The 15000-nt window shown below is 44.5% G+C and overlaps 1 protein-coding gene across 1 annotated transcript in view; it reads right to left on the reverse strand.

The window, feature by feature from the left end:
• Positions 1 to 15000, reverse strand: part of LOC310775195 (DENN domain-containing protein 3-like) — a gene marked incomplete at both ends in the record, with an annotated part of 37963 nt that overhangs the window by 21977 nt on the left and 986 nt on the right. The window contains 14 exons of the mRNA XM_083635297.1: positions 1665 to 1824; positions 3616 to 3803; positions 4831 to 4934; positions 5636 to 5732; positions 6830 to 6985; positions 8196 to 8311; positions 8579 to 8698; positions 9112 to 9210; positions 9340 to 9459; positions 9854 to 9965; positions 12994 to 13115; positions 13433 to 13548; positions 13808 to 13890; positions 14191 to 14384. Coding sequence (XP_083491423.1) covers positions 1665 to 1824; positions 3616 to 3803; positions 4831 to 4934; positions 5636 to 5732; positions 6830 to 6985; positions 8196 to 8311; positions 8579 to 8698; positions 9112 to 9210; positions 9340 to 9459; positions 9854 to 9965; positions 12994 to 13115; positions 13433 to 13548; positions 13808 to 13890; positions 14191 to 14384 — 1787 coding nt within the window. The remainder of the gene's footprint in view (positions 1 to 1664; positions 1825 to 3615; positions 3804 to 4830; positions 4935 to 5635; positions 5733 to 6829; positions 6986 to 8195; positions 8312 to 8578; positions 8699 to 9111; positions 9211 to 9339; positions 9460 to 9853; positions 9966 to 12993; positions 13116 to 13432; positions 13549 to 13807; positions 13891 to 14190; positions 14385 to 15000) is intronic.

Here is a 15000-nt window from a genome sequence, read left to right on the forward strand (position 1 = left end):
AGTTGTCCTTAGTTGATGGATTAAGATTTGGAGTACCGGTACTGTTTTATTGTTTTAGCCTGTAGCAGTGATTAAGAGCTATACAAATGAACTTAACTGGACTCGACTTCGTTCTCAGCTTTACTGCAATCCACTTTGCAATATGCTTCAAAAACATGTGAGTATTCTGATTTGGAATTCACTAATCACTAATACATATTTTTCTAACTTTGTACAAATAATCATATTATAATTTGAGAAGTGTCCGTGTGTGTGTGCGTATGTGTGTGTGAGTGAGCAGAAATTTGCCCGGCCACGGTTATGCTGTTTTACGTGCGATCAGGCTGAAACTTTCTGAGGGTGTAAAGAGCACCCGTGCGGGTGACCTGATAGAGCCAGATTTTTTAAATTAGGTGATTGCCCTGATTACCTAATGATGTGATGTCATCAGTGATGTCAGTGATGATGTCATCAGTGATGTCATCCTTCCTGGCTGAGGCTAATAAGTTCAGTGATGATGTCATCAGTGATGTAATCAGTGGTGATGTCATGTTCCAGACCAGGGGGGCCTAATCGTGCATTCCTTTATAACTGGGAACTGGTAATCTTACGGTTCAAAGTTCATGAGCTGGGACGGTGACATGACTAGAGCTGGTATTTCCCATTCCAAACTCGTAGGAGCCTCAACAGCCCCGACCTAAAAAATCCAAGATGGCTGCTCCAAGCAACAACAGTAGTTATAATCGTAGTAAATGCTATTTAGCACTTCTGTCTTGTTTGTGTCTCATTAAATCAGCTGTACACACAGCACTGCCTAACTTCTATCTGTGTGGACATGAGGCTGCAGTATTTGTATGCGTAAAAAATGCCTTGTTATCAACTGTTATTGCTAACAATGGCTAGCCTGGCTAGCGACTGGATCTGACCAGTGAACAACAGTGAACTTGCCAGCTCAAGTTTTCTGCAAATGGAACACTAACAAAATGGATGTGACATCATTTTACCCTCCACATCACAGTTATTTTGCGATAAGGAATATATATATATATACTAGCATCACCCCCATCAAATCACTTAGGTCTTCAGCAGCACTGTCGGTCGGTCAAGATTCAACAATGACACAGCACTGGAACGTAGCCTACAGTGTATTCCAAGTCAGAAAGATTTCACAAACTCTGCTGAGAGTGACAGGGGGGGGTTTCTCCTGTAACTTTACAATCAGGTCAACTCTTCTGTTTGTGCACAAATAGGTCCCTCTCTGCTGCCATCTTTCTTGATATATCACCATAAGAAGAAGATTCTTGAAAGCATGAAAGGAGGATATGGGGAGAGCAGAGTACTTGGCCAGCAGAGCAGATCATGAAAGGAGGATATGAGGAGAGTAGAGTACCTGGCCAGCAGAGCAGATCATGAAAGGAGGATATGAAGAGAGCAGAGTACCTGGCCAGCAGAGCAGATCATGAAAGGAGGATATGAGGAGAGGACCTGGCCAGCAGAGCAGATCATGAAAGGAGGATATGAGGAGAGCGGAGGGCCTGGCCAGCAGAGCAGATCATGAAAGGAGACTATGAGGAGAGCAGAGGACCTGGCCAGCAGAGCAGATCATGAAAGGAGGATATGAGGAGAGTAGAGTACCTGGCCAGCAGAGCAGATCATGAAAGGAGGATATGAGGAGAGTAGAGTACCTGGCCAGCAGAGCAGAGTTCTCCACTGGGACACAGAAGAGTGCTTTGCCAAGCTGCAGGATCAGCTCACTGTAGTAATTTTGGACAGTGTGGAAGGACAGAGAGGCTGGGAAGTTTGGGAGCTTAAACACCTTGATGGGTTTAGGAGGAGTTCTCAATGCTAAGGAGAGAGAGACAGAGAGACAGAGGGACAAAGAGAGACAGAGGGAGGAAGGGGGGGGAGAAAGAGAGACAGAGGGTGAGGGAGTGAGAGAGAGATTTCTTTAACATTTTTCCCTGTCAAATGTTCAACATCGTATTACTCTTAGACTGATTAAAAAAATCTGAATTACACATTAATCTAAATATGTCCTGGGAAGGATAGCTACTGTACATCTACAATAGTTCAAGTCTATTAAACCTATTACTCCATTAAATCAATAACACAACTTAAGATCTTAAGGGGCATCTGGGTAGTGTAGAGGTAAAAGCACTCGGCTACCACCGCATAGACCCGGGTTCAATTCACGGCACCGGTACTTCCAGCTTGGTCAGACGTTCCTACAGACACAATTGGCCGTGTCTGCGGGTGGGAAGCCGGTGGGGTATGAGTCCTGGTCACTGGCACTGCACTAGCGCTTCTTCTGGTCAGTCGGGGTGCCTGACCAGGGGTAGGAGGGGGGTAGGGGGGAATAGTGTGTGATCCTCTCATGCGCTACGTCCTGCGGGTGAAACTCCTCGTCAGGTGAAAAGAATCGGCTGGCGACTGCACGTGTATCTGAGGAAGCATGTGCTCACCCACAACTTTCACCAGATCAGCAGAGGGGGTGGAGTGATAGACGTTTAAGGAATCAAATTGTATATTATCAGCTTTATTTTATGCATTCAAATGTAGCTCGAGCCCTTTCCTGGCTAACAGAGCTGCCTGAGTAGCTGGGGCAACGCAAGGCATTGATCCGCTCTGGTACTGTGGCTAATGCTACTGTAGCTAATAGCTGTGTGCGCTAACGTTAGGTAGGTACTGTATATGGCAATAAAACGCCACTGAATGACCAATTTGATATACTGTAATGCTCAACAGTTCAATTCACGATGTTTCCATACAGGCCACCAGCATTAGCTAATTGTTGATATTTATAACGATATCGTAACTCTAATATAAAGTTTTTTATCGATGCGGACAGACTGTCATGGCCGCTGTTTCCGGTTAAAACTTCCGGTCTGAACACAACCTTAGAGTATAGTGAGAGAAGAGGAGATGCCCTTCTGCCTTTTTCACAACAAGGTGCCACAGTCAATTTGCATTGGAACAAACTAGCAGGTGGAATCTGCTGCCTTTCTCTTTTTTAAATCAAGCAACAGGGCGTTTTGCCAGAAATCTGGGAGGGGTTAGTCCCCCTTTAAGATCTTAAGAGCTACACTTTTCCAATAGTAACCCTCGCTGATTCTTTGGGACAATGAGATCTAATGAACTGACACTTTGGGCCCTATCTTCGCAACGGCGGTAATTTTGGGTTAGCGCCCGTTTTGCGCTGGAATAGCACCGTGCAAAGCCCTAATTGTGGGCGTGTCGGGCCGCTTCACGTCATCTCGGCGCAAACCGCCATAGGCGTGTTTATGCCCATAACAGGATTCACAAGGTGAGATCACTCCCCTTAAAAGCCACAGCATCATCACCATCACGTCTGTGACAGGCAGCAGCTTCTGTTAAGCATGTTGTACATGCTTATTTGCAATGTACAAAATATAACTGAATTTTGTGCCCCTTTTCATTTTTTAAGCACTTTAAAACTGAAAGGTGTGTGTGCTGTGTGTGTGTGTGTGTGTGTGTGTGTGTGTGTGTGTGTGTGTGTGTGTGTGTGTGTGTGTGTGTGTGTGTGTGTGTGTGTGTGTGTGTGTGTGCGTGCGTACATGCGTGTGTGTGTGTGTTGAGTCCAGATATACAGCTATACTAGAGGTGTGTTGGTCTAACCAGGGTCAGATATGATGATCGTGGTCAGCAGTGGGTGTCTGTGGAAGCTGATTGGTCGGTCGTCTCCCAGGTTAGGAAGGCTCATCCCCAGTCTCTTATTCAGCCCGCTCTGTATAATGGAGCCTTTCTTCCTGGCTTGAATCTCCAGCATGGTGGGTCTGCGTGGAGTTTCAACCATAGCCTTCATCCTGGAGGACAAATGATCAAAATATTAAATATTCATAATGATTTGTGATGGTGCTGCCAGTGCCACCTATACCTAACAAAGCGAAATATGGCAAACAAGGCATACAATCCATTCCCAGCCATACTGAAAATGGTATGAAAAAGAATGAATTACATAGTAAGACTCCTTAGATGAAACCATCCATCTAATGCCACGTAGCCATTGAATTTATATAATTTGTATAACTGATTGAGTTCTAGGGTTATTATGGTTATCAGTTATCAATTTAGTTGGTTATCAAAGTTATGAGTTATGATATGATGTCTTATTACTGAGATTTGATTAAGCCTTGAGTTCCATAAGACTTTAGGGGCCCTATCTTCGCAACGGCGGTAATTTTGCGTTAGCGCCCGTGGGTCGGTGCCCTGGGTGTTTTGGGCCGGCCATGGGGCTCACAGGGTGGGGAGAGGCAGCTTGGCACAACACCGTCACAACTTTCTCAAAAGCAATCTACTGTTACCTCACACCACAAACCTGTATGGTCGGGAATTATGTAGCCTAATAAAACCATGACAAACTAATTCTAATTTTTAAATCAAGGTGTGTTTTTTCTGCAATGTAGGCTATAGTTGAAAATCAACGTGGCATTCTGAGGAGAGAAGAGTGTGTGCAGGCGTGAGGTGTTGCCGTGCGTAAATGTATCCAAGCAAGGATTTCCTGCATTGCCCGGAGAATACTGTGTGCGCCCCATAGCGCTCAGGCGTACGCCTGGTGTAGTGTTTTTTTTGCGCTAAGACCAGCTATTTGGTGGCATTAAAATTGAGAGCACCCAAGGCCATTTTTTCTAACACATTGCGCTGGAACGCCTATTTAAGGTTTGGCTTGTAGGTAAATTCATCATAAGAATAGTTTGAGTGGTTGTGTGTGTGCAAGTCAGCAATAAACATGAAGCCATTGCTCTGGGTAGGTATTAGATCTCATATCGAGTGTTGAACTTTATGGATGTTATCAATCAGGTTCAGGGTTATCAGCTCGGTTTAATAACTTACTTCTGCATCTCAGAACGAGTGTTGAGTTCCATGCGAGTGAAGGCGTCCATTTTCCTGTTGAGACGATCCTTCAGGAAGGAGTGGAAGATGTGGGTCTCCAAAACCTACAAAACAGTCCTGTTACCCGGAGACGAGCACCACACCACCTGGCTGTTAGGAGCTGTCAATCAATGTGACACCCATTGTGCAGGCTAACCATTTCATGTTCCCGGTATGTTTACAGGACCGGAACATATTTTAAGCATCTTATACAGTATGCACTGTTTTTGTGCATTTTTGTTACATATTGGTGATTTTTTTTGTCATGTTTTATTTTATAGGAACACTCCGCCCATTTTCAACCAGCTTTGTATCATTAGAACATCAGTAGTATATCAGAAAACTGTAAATGGTTTTGAAGTCTGTCATTTAATTTGACAGTTATTGAGTGTTAAAGTGTGGACCAGTGACATCACTGGTCCACACTAACTCAAATTAATAACTCATTAACTCAAATCAACTCTCAAACTGTAAACGGTTTTGAAGTCATTCATCTAGTTTGACAGTTATTGAGAGTTGATTTGAGTTAATGAGTTATTAATTTGAGTTAGTGTGGACCAGTGATGTCACCTTTAAGTGTTCCTTTAAGTGTGTTCCTTTAAGTGACAGCTCAGCAACAGATGTTTTCCACTTCATGTTTTTATAATTTAGTTTATGAAGTATTAGTTCTAGAGGATTGGAAGACATGAGTTTGTTGTAGCATAGGGATCCATAAGAGAAGTGTTTGTGAGTTGGCTAGATTAACAATGAGTACGTGAGTTTTTACCTGCTTGTAAAAAAGCTTTTCAGCGGTCTCTCTGGTCTTCAGGAATTCCTCACTGTTAAACACTCTGTGTTCATAGTTCAGATGACTGCTAACATCCCTGTTACAGGATAATACACAAACACATTACAGCAATAACACACAACAGCATACACCACCACCCTTCACTGTTGCACACCGGGTTCAAATATCAAAAGAACAATTATACCCTATTATATTATAGTACCTATCCTATTATGTTATAGTATCCTATTTCAGGTGACAGCCCACATTGGTGTTGACATCTTATACTAGAAGAGTAAGAGTTGTCAGATGAATTATGATAATGACCATCTGCTCTACGTTTTAGAGCTCCTGTAAGCTACTATTACTTCTCACTGCTGTTTTTGATGTAGAACTTATCAGTCTACCAGAGGGGATTTTGTCTGAGATCTCAATGAAACCAAATGATTTTTATGCCAGTTCATATTTAGAAATGGAAAATTCACCAGAGCATCCTGACCGAACTGTGTCTCCAGTAACCAGAACCATGCCAAATCTGTTTAGATTACTGGATGTTTTTGTTTCCCCCCCGATTTTTTATCACATTTTTATCCCCCATTAGTGCTAACGTAATTTCTTTATCCTGGTTGCTACTCCACCCTCTGCCGATCTGGGGAGAGCCGAAACTGGCTCCATGCTTCCTCCGAGACATGGGCAGTTAGCCAGCCGCTTCTTTTCACCTGACAGAGGAAGCTTCACCGGTAGCACATAGCACGTGGGTGGTTCACGCTATTGCAACCAGTTCCCCTCCCTCTGAACAGGCGCCCTTAACGACCAGAGGAGGAACCACATTAGCAACCAGGATATTGCATGTTTTTGGTGAAGGGGGTTCCTATATGAAGGAAACCCCCGGGAGGCATGAGGAGAACATGCAAACTCCACACAGAAAGGCCCTTTTGACGACCCCACCCGGGCGGTGGGCACTCGAGGACATGCGGACGGGCACGCATTCCTTCAGCGTTCACATTGTCCCAGGTGGGAATCGAACCCACGACCTTCGAGCAGTGAGGCGATAGCGCTTACCACTATAACACCGTACCTCCCTGAGAAATTACTGGATGTTGATGGGTTAACCGTCAACCCATCAACATCCACTAATCTAAACAGATCCAATCAATGTTTACAACACTTGACAAAAAACAAACAAACACAAACCTGAATATGTTGACGATGAGTTGGAGTGTAATGGTCTGGATGTGGTGGTTGAGGGTGCGCTGCCATGCTCGTCTCTGAGCCCGCTGCTCATTGATGTCAGTGCAGCTGGCATGGCGGCCCTGATGCAGGTCGAAATGTATCCGCAGGGACAGACAACTGGAAAATAGGGATGTAACGATAACCAGTTTTATAACTGTGATAAAATTCCTTATGATAACCGTACCGTTTCAAATTTTCATTATCATTAAAACCGTGGTACCGTGATTACCGTGCTTTGAAAAACATGGTAAAAAAACATGGTAAATACTGTCCATCATCAACCAAAGTTGGCAACAGTCTCCCAGATGCAAACGTGCAGCCTTGGAGAAATGATTTCAGTGAGAGTATCAATCCTTTTTGGGTCAGAGTTTTCAATATAAAACTTGGTGAAATGATTTCTGTGAGTGTATTAGTACTTTTTGAACATCAGCACATTTTAACAAACCGTGATAATATGATAACCGTGATAATTTTGGTCACGATAACCGTGATGTGAAATTTTCATACCGTTACATCTCTACTGGACAATCATATCAATAATACACAGGTGCTACTCCTCCATGCATGCTGCCTTGTTTGAGTTACTATCATTACATTTCTACATCTACCTATAGTTCACACCTACAGTATGCTCCTCACAGATACTGATTGGTCAAAACGGAACGCTGCATGTTTGATTTATCTATTCATTAATTAATTAATTAATTTATTATAATAATTATTATTATTATCATTATCATTGTTGTTGTTACTACTACTACTACTACAACAACAACAACAACAACAACACAAAGTTCTAACGGATTTTCAATCAAGAAGATTATAATGTGCACATCTATGCTTCCGTAGTTCACTTCTCGTTTCATCCCACCTTGCACGCACACTCAAAGTAAGCCTGAATAATCAGCTGTTCGCCAGCTGGCCTCAACTATCCAATGGCATACAGTAGCGACACATCTTCACACAGCACCAGTGTAAGCCAATCACATGGCTACTGTCCTTTTAAATACGTATGTCTCTATCCACTTCAGCCTGCTCAAATCTGCAACTGCTGCTGTCATCGCACACCCCTCCACCTCCCCGTCTCCGACCAGTTTTCGCAGACCCATCAGTCTCAGGAGAGTCATCAGCTTCAGGAGAGTCATCACCGTCGCCACCGGTATCTAGACTCCACAGGGGGGATATATCTGGCTGCTGCTCAGGGTTGATGCCCTTTGATCTCAATATCTCCCTGTGGTTTCTAAGCGCCAAAGACTAACAATATTCTCATATTACATTCTGTAATACATCATTCACACTCGTCTCTCTTTGATTGAAATATTAGTACCTCTGTGTGAAGCAGTCTGCAGCAGCCAGGGGAATCTCTGGTAGGTCAACGGTTTCAGAAGAAGAAGTGGAGATGCGTCCATCATCGATGTTGATTAGGATCAGATCATCTGTTTCCTGGATGACAGGGATGAATGGGGATGGGGTGGGGAGGAGTGAGAAATCAAGCCTAAAACAACAAAGGTCCCTGATGAAGGTGAGCATAATGTGTTGGTCTAATTCAAGTGGTTGTTCTTCTTACTGCAAGTGTTGCTGGAGTTTAGGACCTCTTGAAATACTAAAACTTTCCATTTTCCCCACTTCTGTCAGAACTTATGTTGCAGAAACTGCACCCAATTTGCTGTACTGGACAAAGTAAACTAATTTAGCAGGATGTGCACTCACCGATGCAACCTCTTCAAAATGGCAGATGTGACAACCCATAAGGAAGGCAGTAGGAGCCATGAGAAAGTCCAGCATGCTTCTGGCCAAGACAGGAACATAGGGCTGCTGCCATGACAGCGGCTGGAGGAGAGAACAGAGAGAAATGGGTGAACACATTAATGGGCCAGCAGATGAATGAATGGATAGATGGATGGATAAATAACTGGATGAATGGGTGAATTAATGAACAGACAAATTAATGGATTGATGGATGGATGATGGATGGATGGATGGATGGATGGATGGATGGATGGCTGATTCCAGATCCCTTGATGTTGCAACTTTTTAGATACACGTATTGAAGAACAAGGCTCCAGGACAGGTGATCCAGCATCCCTGAAGTAAAGCAATCGCGGCGCAGCCGGGGCGAGCCCGCCCAGCGGCGAGCCTAGGAATCGAGCGTGCGTAGCGTGAGAGATGCCTAGTATAGGCCTATATATATACAGTATATATATATAGGCCTATATATATGCAGACATAGATTTTGAACTGACCTGTAGAAAGAGCAATAAGCTCTCTGCCATCAGAGTGAGTCTGGCCCAGTCAGCAGAAAATAACACCACCCTCTGTTCCTGCAGGAGACAGGATATCACCTAGAGAGACAGGGACAGAAAGACAGAGAGGACAGTGTGTGTGTGTGTGTGTGTGTGTGTGTGTGTGTGTGTGTGTGTGTGTGTGTGTGTGTGTGTGTGTGTGTGTGTGTGTGTGTGTGTGTGTGTTACCTGTAATAGCTGCTGTGGCCTGAAGCAGAGGAAGGGTAGATGGAGGTCTAAATCTACAGCTGGGTGTTCTTTGTCTTCTCTGGATGGCAACATGATGGTCAGAGAACACAAGGAAAACATCTGGAAGATATACACACTGACTGTTACATGTATTAGTCTTCTCTAGATGGTAGCATCATGGCGACAGGATGCAGGAAACCACAAATACTGTGTGGAAATACAATACATTTTGCTTCAGGTACACTACTGCTACCACTACCTGTAGTACTGTTTGATGTCAGCATATGAATAAACAAGCTCAAAATATTATGAGTGGATATGTATACACGCACACACGCACGCACAGGCAGACACGCACGCACGCACGCACGCACGCACGCACGCACGCACGCACACACACACACACACACACACACACACACACACACACACACACACACACACACACACACACACACACACACACACACACACACACACACACACACACACACACACACACACACACACACACCACATGTAGTTGTCCAGGGGGTGGGATGGGCACCAGTGCCAGTTTGGCTGCAAACTCCTTCACCCTCTCCTCCAAGTCTGATAAAGGACAAGTCCTCAGCTGGACTAATACACTGAAGAGGAACAGAAAGGCAGGGAAAGAGTCACAGATACAAAGAGTTCAATGGAAATACAAAATGACTTATGGGCAAGCGTGCGGTAAGCTGGGTGCTGTGGGTGCTGCAGCACCCCCTGGTGGCAAGAGATGGAATTTTTGAAATTGGTGCATTTGGCTCTAGCCTACTGTGTTTCTGCGCATGAGTTTACATAGCTGTGTTTACTTTGTTCACGGAGTCGGAGACACAAATGAGACTCTGCCAGTCAAAGCCCAGCTTTGTGAATAGAAAGAGATACGAGATGACAAGACTAACAAAAAAGAAAGAGAAGATGGGAGGAATAGCAGGTAGGCTATCACTGTCCCTGATTCCTGAGGGTAAATTGAGTAATGCTGAAGAGAAGAGGAGAATATACTGAATAATGACATCACAACAGTACAATTCTAATGTTCATTTAAAATAAAATTTTCCTCAAAGTCCAAAAAACGTCAACTTTTCTTCGTGCTGACCTTGCGGGCAGCACCGAGAGTCCCTTCCCTACAGCACCCCCTACTAAAAAGTATTTCCAGCGCGGCTGCTTATGGGTCATAGTTGGAGCCGATACATCAACGGTAGCAGGGGTAAAGATGAAGCAATCTGGATGGTAAAATGGTATACACAAGCACGTACATACACGTGCCTGTTGGTTAGTCAGGGGAAGACCTTTATCTCTCATTAAAGATGTAATAGGCCTAATTAGGGTTAATACTCCTGTCGTGTTTCCATTACCCTCAGAAATGCGCAAAATCTAAATATCGCAATAGAAATTGGGTAATGGAAACACGTAAATTTCGAAAAACCTCCCAAATATCGCAAAAAGTTTTTGCGCTCTCATGAGGTGGTTTTTCAGACGTGTCGATATAGCAGTTTATCGCAAAAGTGTAATGGAAACACATTTTCCGCATGTGCACGTCATGTGACCCATCTTCTCCTTTGGAAAAGGAGCGGAAAATAAGTTTGGTAAGCGATAAGCCGTGGCAACACCTCCGCAGCAAGTGGAAAACTTTGAAGCAACTCTACCTAGCAGAAAGACGAGTGTTGTACAAAAGCGGACCCGGGGTAAATAGATAATGTTTAATGGCAGAAATCGGTCCATGGTGACAGCAGGCTGCCTGTGTGCGCACATTTGAGCGCCGAGATGAGGGGATGAAAAGCACACACCATGCGGTGCTGCTGACTGAAGTGAATACAGTGACTGTGAGTAATACATTACACACGTTTCAGGTGCAATGTTATAATTATAATAGGCTACACGACATTCTGATTATTGCACCATATCAGCCTTTTCCCCCCTCCATCTATAAATCGGACCAGTTGTATTATGGCCCATTTCCACCGCTGGTATCAGCGCGGCCCTGCCCAGCTCATCTCGCTTTTTTGTCTCATTCCACCGATCAAACATCTGGCCAGCCCGGGTTGAGTCGGGGTTGAGTCGTGCTAGTTTTGGTCCCTCCTTTGTTGAGGTTCTAGCGCTGTGGACCCGGTACCATACAGTGACGTGAAAACACTGCAGACGACTGATTGGTCAGGCAGAATCGTGTCTACTCTATCTACTGTCAATGCTGGATACCAGTTTAGTGGGGATTACCTTCTCTTCTGTTATTTCCATCAGTCTTTTGTGTTGCTGCCTTCGGCTCTGGTGAAATAAAAGCGATCTCCTTACTCAGCTTAACATGAAGGTGGTTTTCAATTGTTTTGAGAGAAAAAAAAATACGCTTCTCAGGAAGCCCTTTGTAGCTGTGCCTGTGTGCAGCGTCAGCTCCGCTAGGCCGCAGGCGGGGCTTTGGTGAAGCCGTGGTCTTGCCCGGTGAGAGGCCGCCGGGGTAGAGGCTTCACTCTGTAGCGCAACCCCCGTCCCTCGCGCCCGTCCCTCGCGCAGCGCATGCATGTGAGTTTGACTAACAACAAAGTGATATCCATTCTCCTGGCCGATTGACACATTTGCCCATGTACACTGTAGGTCATTTAGAGGCACCAGTATTTCATAAACAGTTTAAAAGTTCTGTGTATGGATTTAATTGTAACGTTATATGTTATAGCCTACTTCGGAATATGGGCGGAGGGCAGATATGCAGTCTCTATGACGACCAGGTGTGGGCGGGGGTGGGCAAGGGCAGATGACCAGCGGTGGAAGCAAAACGTCCATCGGGTTGAAACAAGTAGAGCCGAGTGGTGACGAAATGTGCAGGGCTGTAAAATGTGGTGGAAATGAGCCATTAGGCTACCTTTTTTCCTCTGCCTGTCGTGCTCACTGCATTCACCGCAGCCAGCAATGTTGCCACTCATTTTCTTTTGAATTGATAATCAGGCTCGTTTATATGCGTTGTAACTTCATGTTGTGATTTGCATTGACCATTGGTTGGATTTGAGCATGCAGGGGACGGGATATGGGGCAGATCCCCGTGCGTAATCACTGTGGTAGCTGCTGGTAACGGGGAATTGCGTTTAGGTGTGTGCGCCGTCAGACCAAACTCAACTTCAATGGAAACGCCTACAAGTCGCAATTGTACATTGTCGAAGTTGTAGAAATATCGCAATTATTTTGCAAAAAATTGTAATGGAAACAAAGCGAGTGTCCCTGACCAAGGCAATGGCAAAATAACTGGAGTTGGTCCCCGGGCGTTGCACTGTGGCTGCCCACTGCTCCTAGTTCTAGGAAGGTTCCTAGTAGAGGATAAGTCAAATGCAGAGGATGAATTTCCCCATGGGGATAAATAAAGGATAACTAACTAACTAATAATATGTGTAGCATTTCTTTCCCAGATGTTCTTTGTATTAACACGGCACAGTTGATGTCAAACCTCCTCTCTTCTTATAAGGACCTTTGCTAACAGAACAAGACAAGAGTCTAACGTGGTTGAACTCAATATAAATCAATAAAAACAATTTGATTTTGCTTACAGTATGGTAAAGGTAAACATAATACAAAACCAATTGAATTGAACTTATAGAACATATTCCAACATAAACCAAGAAAACCAATCTAATTTGGCCATTTGCTTCTTACCATGACAGGCAGTCTTTCAGTGCGGTGTAGTAGGGATGCTTGGATATGACACAGAAACCATAGACAGAGTAAAGTTTAGAAAACTTAGAGAAGCCAGTTCCATTCTGATGGAAAGATGCGCCCTGCATACACAGGAAAGACAATCCAACAGTGAGTTGCTTTCATTTAAGGCAACTTATATTTTATTTAGCCTTGTTAGTTTAATGTAGCATAGTAGCACGTGTATTATTTACCAATGCTCATAGGCTATCATTTTTAGGAAATGCTGATGGGTTCATTTGCCAGCAATTTTAACTGTATATTTTCCCATTTTGTCATCTTCATTGACAACAACTCAGCAACTGGTTGCTGGAGTTGCTTTTGGTAAAAACACACAGGGCTAATTCAGCCTAAAGGTTAAGCACTTTGTGTGCAGTATTGTGTACAGTGTTGTGTGTACCGGTATCGGCCGGTGACACTGCATTACTACTCCATGGCTCTGGTTGCCAAAGACATCAGTGAAAACCAGGAAGTGGAACTGCTCTTCTCTCTCTTCATTGGTTACTTGGAGCCCACCTAGTAAAATAAAAAGAAGAATACAATTTACACATAGGAGTAATGCATTACAATTAGGAAATTGCCAATTTGCCACTACTGTATGGTCAAGTGTGTGTGCTGTGTGTGTGTGTGTGTGTGTGTGTGTGTGTGTGTGTGTGTGTGTGTGTGTGTGTGTGTGCGTGCGTGTGCGTGCGTGCGTGTGCGTGCGTGCGTCCGTGCGTGCATGTGTGTGTGTGCGTACGTGCGTGCATGCGTGAGTGTGTGTGTGTTTAAACACCAGGGAAGCAGAGTTGGGGCAGAGCCATGAGATCAATGTCTTTAGGAACACTGACATCTTCACTTCTTGCCCTTCTTTCTTCTCTTCTACTTCCACCTGCAGAAAACAACACACATCATGGATGCTACATGGCTCAGATGATCAGTTCATTCACCATGGACCACTCAGCAACACCTGCTATAATAAGCTGAGACTGTCACAGTAGGGGATTTTCATCAGTGTTTCTATTCACATTTGGACAGCATCATCAGCATGCCATTTCCATTACAAGTCCCATACGAAACACGTTACCTGGTACAAAGAAGTTCTATGGCATCTTGCATACATGGCTATACCAAACCAAAGACCAATAGATAGCAGACCAGACTAGAAACTACTAGAACAGACCTGGGCTGGGGGGCGCTGCAGCTGGAGGAGGTTGCTCTCTCTTCTTCCTGATGAAGGAGCACCGCCGCCTCCCAAACGGCCTGAAACCTTCACTCTCAGCATGCTGTCGACTAACGAAGGGAGGGGCCAGGACATGCAGTACCTCCGGCTCCAACAGGGGGAGCTCTGGAGTCCCACTACTGTTAGTAGCCTGCTGACTGGACTGAGGGAGGGAGGGAGGGAGGGAGAGAGAATTATATTTTGATTAATTGATCCTGAAGGGGAAAATGGATCATCATCAATTCAATTCATGATGTGAAAATTAAGTACGTTTCTCGAAAATGGTTTGTTAGCATAGTTAGCATTCCTGCATTAATATCAATGGGTAGCCTATACTGTGAGCTGCAAACTTGCCGATATGTATTAACTTTTTTCCATAAAGTGTTATAAAGGTTAAAAGAGAATAAATTCAAAACATCTCTACACAGGCATCTTGGCTAACAAACTACAGGTAAAGCAAGTTTACTGACAAGCATGTGATAGGGAGAGACTTGTCCTCACTCCAGGCTCCATCAGTTGGGTGCTACAGTATGTAGCCTATGTACTGTATGTATGTACACCACAGAGATGAATGCAGCTGCACCCTGCTCACACCAAGCTATTCAGGATGGCACTACATCAGTGTTGTTTGGTGACTCAAGTTATAAACTAGTAGCCTGGTAAACCAGCCCGTCACGTGAACTCACATTTCATTTGGTTCTGCGTGACGGTCTGGCCCCGACGCCCCGACGCCAGACCGTTTAGCAGAAGCGGAAGAGCGGAAGAGC

Source organism: Poromitra crassiceps (genome assembly GCF_964638095.1).
Source record: "Poromitra crassiceps genome assembly, chromosome: 1".
NCBI classification, from domain to species: Eukaryota; Metazoa; Chordata; class Actinopteri; order Beryciformes; family Melamphaidae; genus Poromitra; species Poromitra crassiceps.